The 5848-nt window shown below is 49.2% G+C and overlaps 1 protein-coding gene across 1 annotated transcript; it reads right to left on the reverse strand.

Moving 5' to 3' along the window:
* Window positions 1–2254: 2254 nt before the first annotated feature.
* On the reverse strand, window positions 2255–5503 carry VC83_06885 (uncharacterized protein). The gene is made up of 2 exons (XM_024470470.1): window positions 3857–5503; window positions 2255–3786 (listed from the first exon to the last, which is right to left on the reverse strand). Exons 1-2 carry the CDS (start codon window positions 4759–4761, stop codon window positions 2847–2849), a joined length of 1845 nt encoding a protein of 614 aa, XP_024322079.1. The 5' UTR covers window positions 4762–5503; the 3' UTR covers window positions 2255–2846.
* Window positions 5504–5848: the final 345 nt, after the last annotated feature.

The raw sequence follows: 5848 nt of genomic DNA on the forward strand, positions 1-5848 counted from the left end.
TTCGTGCTCAACTCAATACAGTATTTGTTATATACTAGTAACGTGTTACTTGAAGCCTTTGTGTCTGATCCCCTGCCTCCTCTGATAAGTAAACCTTTACGCAAGAGAACCTCTGTGTCTTCTATCGTTTAGAAGTCAGCGTTACACGTCACATGGCAGCCTACCCCGCTTCCCACTGTGACTCACACGTCACGTTACTAGGCCCTGGCCCTGTAACCATGACATCATGTTACTATAGCCGTAACATAGAACCAGCAAGAGGAAACACCCCGATTGCGACCGACACTGTAATACTCACTAACTAGGGAGAAGAGGCTATCTGCGACCAAATCTACACAGGTCTAAAGGGCCATGTAAAGGATGAAATCTCAAGGTCTAACAAACCAGATGACCTTAGGGAGATGGTTGAATTGGCTTAGAAGATCGACAATCGTCACTATAAACAGCAACTGAGAAGAATGGGGGACTACTTAACTAACACTAGACTTAGAAGAGAAGACAAACAAAGAGTTATTAGCCCTAACCTATAGAACTAGATGCTACTTTCAAGCCTAATGGCAAACCCTATAATCCTAACAAAGAGCGACAGCTTAAAGTAATGGATCTGTTTTCGCTAGTAGAGTTCCATCTCCACTTCCCTATCACTCTCGGACATGTTGTCAACACCCTCTGCAATCTTTGGGCGCCAAAAGTTCTCAGAGTCATTGTTGCCATAGTTCTGAAAGTGCTTTAGGATCTTAGCTTGGAGGAAAATTGAAAGGACAGCAGTGTGCTGCCAGCCGATGATGCTAGTGATGTTGCTCACCTACAACTATTTTTCCAAATTGACAAATTGCTCACAACTTTCTCCCCAAGACCCCTAGGGATCTAATTCCAGTCAATTACGTAATTTAAACTCCCATCCCCATCCATTCCAGCCCTTTTCGGGCCATTCTAGGTGGTGATAGAGGACTCAACCCCCAACAGCCAGATCCAGGCCCCCAAGACAGCGCTTTTACCCGCCCCAGGACCCACAATCACCATCCAACCTCAATCACACTTCCAAGAGACAGCAGAGGACACTCAGTATGCATACTGTGCCCCCTCCTCGCCTCTGTTTAGGTGAAAGCACGCCCAAGAGCTACGAAGCAACAGCAGCCATTTGTGGCCAGCTTAATGCTATTGACAGAGAAACCAAAATAATTCAACACACTGTCATGTATGATTTCGCCAGTACAGGATTTGTGTCTTCCTACAAGCTCCCAGAGCAGCGCACTTTCACCCACGACCTCTGCAACAAGGTAGTCAGCTTCCTCACTGCCTCTCTATATGCAGAGACCTCCAACTACGCCCCTATCTGTCATACTGACATTTGTTGCACTCAGTTTGCTATCAAACTCAAGAGCAAACTTAGAAATCTCCTCCTCAAACCTACAAGTCACCATACATATCTTGGCTTATCACACCAACAACAAGAGCAATACTACTCAACGATAGCTGCAACTCCTATACTACATCTGTTTATGCTACATACATCACGGCATATCATTTGGACACTCATTGAACAAGTTATTAAAAATATCTCCTCCTTAAGGGGGTGGGCCAATACTACCACATGACATATCTCTATCAACTAGAGACCTAGGAACATGAACGATAGATCTAGAAGCTTCTACAACCCTCTATGATTCATTACACGTCATCGCTCCTTAGTTACCCACAAGATTGGTTAAGTTCTGACATAATTTGTCTATAGGGGTACTCTGACCTTGGACCTCCTTTCACTTCCTATAGGCTAGTTCTCTCATTTTCCAAGACTTTCCATGACTAACCAGGCTTGGTAACTGTATTAGAAATCAAGTGCGACCTACAACTAGCTTGCTAATCATGTAGTGAACATAAGAGAATCCCATAGAACAAGAGATGGTTCTATGGGATTCTCTTACATCGACTACAGTTACCAAGCCTGGTTAGTCATGGAAAGTATTGGAAAATGAGAGAACTACACTCCTTTAGCATAAATAGGATTGCCCTTTCCTTAAGAAAGGGCAAGCAGACAATACAGTAAATCGACTAGCACATACTTCTATGTCTTTTCCAAGCTTCCAAGCATTGATCTTGTTATTCTTTGTTTCTGAAAAGTCAGTGAGGTGCTAACCTCTGACTTACCCCTGAGTTCCCAGACTTAACATTTGTTACAACTTGTCTAAACCACTTCACTACATCGTACACCTGATTGCTGCATTGTGGAATAGTCTAAGCTACAACCCTTTGGCTCTGTTTCCTAAGACAGTGTGTTGTCTTAGTAAAATCATCCCTTCCTTAGGTGGCTAGATTCTCACATCTGGTGCACCCGCCATTACACCGTGCACTCAGCCTGCACTTATAGCCTGGTATGCCGCTCAAGCTCAAGGTCGCCAACTTAGCCAAGGCCAAATATCCTCAATTCTTTCCATGAAGTACCAATATCTGGACTCAGATACACGGAAGAAGACTGAACTTGGCACAAAGAGAAAAAGTAATGGTGAATATCCTGAACTTGAGATAGCTCTCTTCGACTGGCAACAATGCATGCAAAAGAAAAATGTGAACACCCCCCATCGCAGTTGCTCCCAAGCAAGACATGCATCCCTTACCCCCAAGATAAAAAGAAAACGCATAAGTAGCCGCAAGGCCGTGTATATCACCCGCCATCTGGGTGTCCGCGTATTAACAACAAAATATTCCTGCAATCCCTCCGCATCCATGGCAAACAAACGAAAACCCGCCCGCAAAATAAAGTAGTAGAGAAGCCCATATACAAAGCAATGGCACTAAAAGCCTCCACGCGTCCGACTTAACGACCATCACTATCGATCGGTCGAACATCACTTCTTCGCCTCCCCCTCCCCAGCCTCAACCGTATAATCAACCCGATCCTCCTCCCCCTCCCTCTCCTCCCTCTTCGGCCTGCCCCCATGTCTGAACCCCCTAATCGCCGCCTCCGGATCCTCAATCGCATCAAACACCCTATCCTTCTTACTCTTCTTCCCCTTTGCGCGCTCATCCATGCTCTCCTCATCACTCGAGCTCCAGCCCCCATTGATATCGCCCTGGTACACCTGTATCTGCTCGCCCTGCCTCTTCTTCGTCTCGCGCTGCTCCTTCTTCATGCGCTGCAGCTTGTCGTCCGTGCACGGCTTGGTGACAATATTGAGGCCGGGGAGGTTGGCTTCGAGGAAGGACTGGAGTGCGGGGAGGAGCGAACCGTCAGGGCGGTAGGTACCGCTGTCGTTGTCGATTACGAGTTCGTAGTTCGATGGGTCCTTGGGGGGAGGGGAGTGCGGTGGTCCGCCTTCGATGTCGTCTGTGGGGTGGGTCTGCTGGCTTGAATCTTCGGGGCTGCTATTCTTGTATTTGAGTCTGCGGATGAAGAATTCGCCCGAGCAGGCGATATAGACGTTGACATCGCTGTGCATGGTGTGTTTGCTGAGCATGTCGATGCCGAATTCCTTACCCGTCTCGGTGAAGCGGAGGAGCCCGTCGAGGGTGAGGACGTAGGTGAAGAGGCGGCTGCCTTCGTCGAAGTGCGCGAGTTTGAGGAACTGCAGCGCGGCTTCTTGGGACTTGGGTTCCATGGTGCCGTGGGTGGTGGTGTTGGAGTAGTTGTAGACGCGCGCGTGCTGGTGGTGGAGGGCGGCGTTTAGCACGTGTCCGCGGAGGCCAGTCTTGTCGAACATGCCCTTGACGAAGGGTTTGAATTCTACAAAGCGGTGGTAGAGTTCGTCGGGGACAGGGCCTTGCAGTTGCATCTGGTTGGCTTGGAAACTGTAGCTGGTTAGTTCTGGGATGGTGACTGAAGCGGCTCCAAATGCCCTTGGAGACTGAGCGGACTTACTCATATCTTTCAACCTTGGCCTTCTCGCCTTCATGTCCCTCCATCTTTGGCGCCTTGGTGCCAGCTAGACGTCCAATCATGGGACTGTAGTGCTTTGTCCACCCCGTAGGTCCCACGGTATACATCTTCCCATACGGCTTATCGCTCTTTCCCAGCACCTCCATGCTCAAGAACAGCTGACCCGACAGATCACCATCGCTGCCACACATCGTCGTGATGCTTTTTAGGAGATACGCGCGCCAGCTGCCCATCCGCTTCTTGACCGGGAAGCTAGTCTCGCGCATCCCCTCCCAGTTCTCGCTGATGTGTGGCACCACCACGGTCACGTTGCCAAGTCGGTCGTCCGAGTCATTGGCATCCTCGTCGTAGAGGCGGCACTTCAGTTTGAAGCCACTGCTCGGCACGCCTGCCACGATCCACTCCTGGTTCCACACAGGATTGGTATCCTTTTGGATCGTCCTTGTCCGCAGTCTCATCTCAGGGTCCTCCTTGTGTCTCGGTTTTATCCCATGGCTCGTCAAGGTCGCTATCACGCACGGGTCCGAAGACCCCGTGCCCAGATCTCCAATGGGCAGGTTCTCGGCACGGACGAATGTGAATTTGACGGTGTATCCATCTGGAGCCGACGGGACGGGCGTCGAGTCGTATCCACCCGGGGGGTTGGCCATCTCGTAAGCCTTCTTTTTCTTCTCATCGACCTTGTCCTTCAATTTGCCCTTCTTCGAGCGCTTCCCTACGGCTTCGGATTCCTGGTCTGCGTGGTGGGAACCGCCATCCTGTGCTTCTGGCTCTTGTTCGGACTTTTCGTTCTGGGAATTGGGTTCTTCTTGTTGTTGCTGGGTGTCGTTGGAGGCGGGTGCGTCATTGGAGACGGGCTCCTCTGGTTTAGGTACGGCGTCGGCCATTTCGTCGGTAGAGGAAGAGATATGAGACTTCTGCAAGATTCAGGATGATTGCAGTTGGAGGAAGTATATATGTCGTCGACAGAGGAATAACAAGTGTGTGAACTGTGCCGTTGAGTGGCAATGTGCAGCTGAAGCTGACGGCTCCTAAGTGCAGAATTCCTTGGACAGTAACTCAGCTGACGGGAAGAAGTGGAAATATATAGAGGCCGGGTATATTTGGGGAATTGAAAAGAGCACGAGCTAGGAAGAAAGCTGAATGTGGAATCGGCGTGGTGCTGGATTCTCCACAATTGTCAGCCTTGCCCAGAAGGACTGACAATTGTGGATTCCACCTTCAGGGCTGAGTAGACTGGGATCTGTAGTGTCAGAACTCTGGTACTCGCTCTCTCGAAGATCAATGAGGGGAGCTATCGGGCGAGTAGAGGAGTGGCACGACGAGAAATGAATCCTAAATAAAGATCGACCTGTATATATAAATCTCTCTCCTCTCAGCGTGTTAATTGGCAAAATATAACACCAACTATTGAGAAAAGCATGAATGTATCGAGGGCACGGCGGTAGTTCCTAGAGGGGCTAGCTAGCAGGGCCAATATGGGGAATGGGAATGGGTCCTGTGTTAGATGCCGCCCTTGCCGGATTATCTTTGCGGTAAATGAAAATTATACGAGTTCCAGTATACGAGCACCGGTGTCCGAATACTAAGCGAAAAACATGATGGACACCCCGATTTGTAAGCGGTTACGTAAGCATACCCCACCAAACCGCTCCAGCAAACCCAGAATCATAAGTGCAAAAGATCTGCACAAGCCCTGTAAAGATTGATATACCAGACGCTAACTATTAATAGATTTCCTCCACCAAGCCGGCTCACTGCCTCGACCTCGCTGTCGCCACCTCGCCGTCGCCATTCCCCATCGCCCCCTACAGTCAACTCCCGTTAAGTCGATACAATTGGTGACGTGTGTAAATATCGTTATATTGAAATGCCAAGTATTATGTAATCCACCTATCCAATGTCTCCTGAACCAAGGAATTAAGCTGAATTGCCTCAATTTCGCCCTCCAAATGCTCTAATGCCCTGAGGTGA

This window comes from Pseudogymnoascus destructans (assembly GCF_001641265.1).
Source record: "Pseudogymnoascus destructans isolate 20631-21 unplaced genomic scaffold scaffold_17, whole genome shotgun sequence".
NCBI classification, from domain to species: Eukaryota; Fungi; Ascomycota; class Leotiomycetes; order Thelebolales; family Thelebolaceae; genus Pseudogymnoascus; species Pseudogymnoascus destructans.

Bases quoted from the DNA above. Each gene is read 5' to 3' on its own strand.
- VC83_06885 (XM_024470470.1), bottom strand. From the start codon at position 4,761: ATGGCCGACGCCGTACCTAAACCAGAGGAGCCCGTCTCCAATGACGCA. The intron at 3,787-3,856 runs GTAAGTCCGCTC...AACCAGCTACAG, and splicing joins GCCAAGGTTGAAAGATATGA to TTTCCAAGCCAACCAGATGC.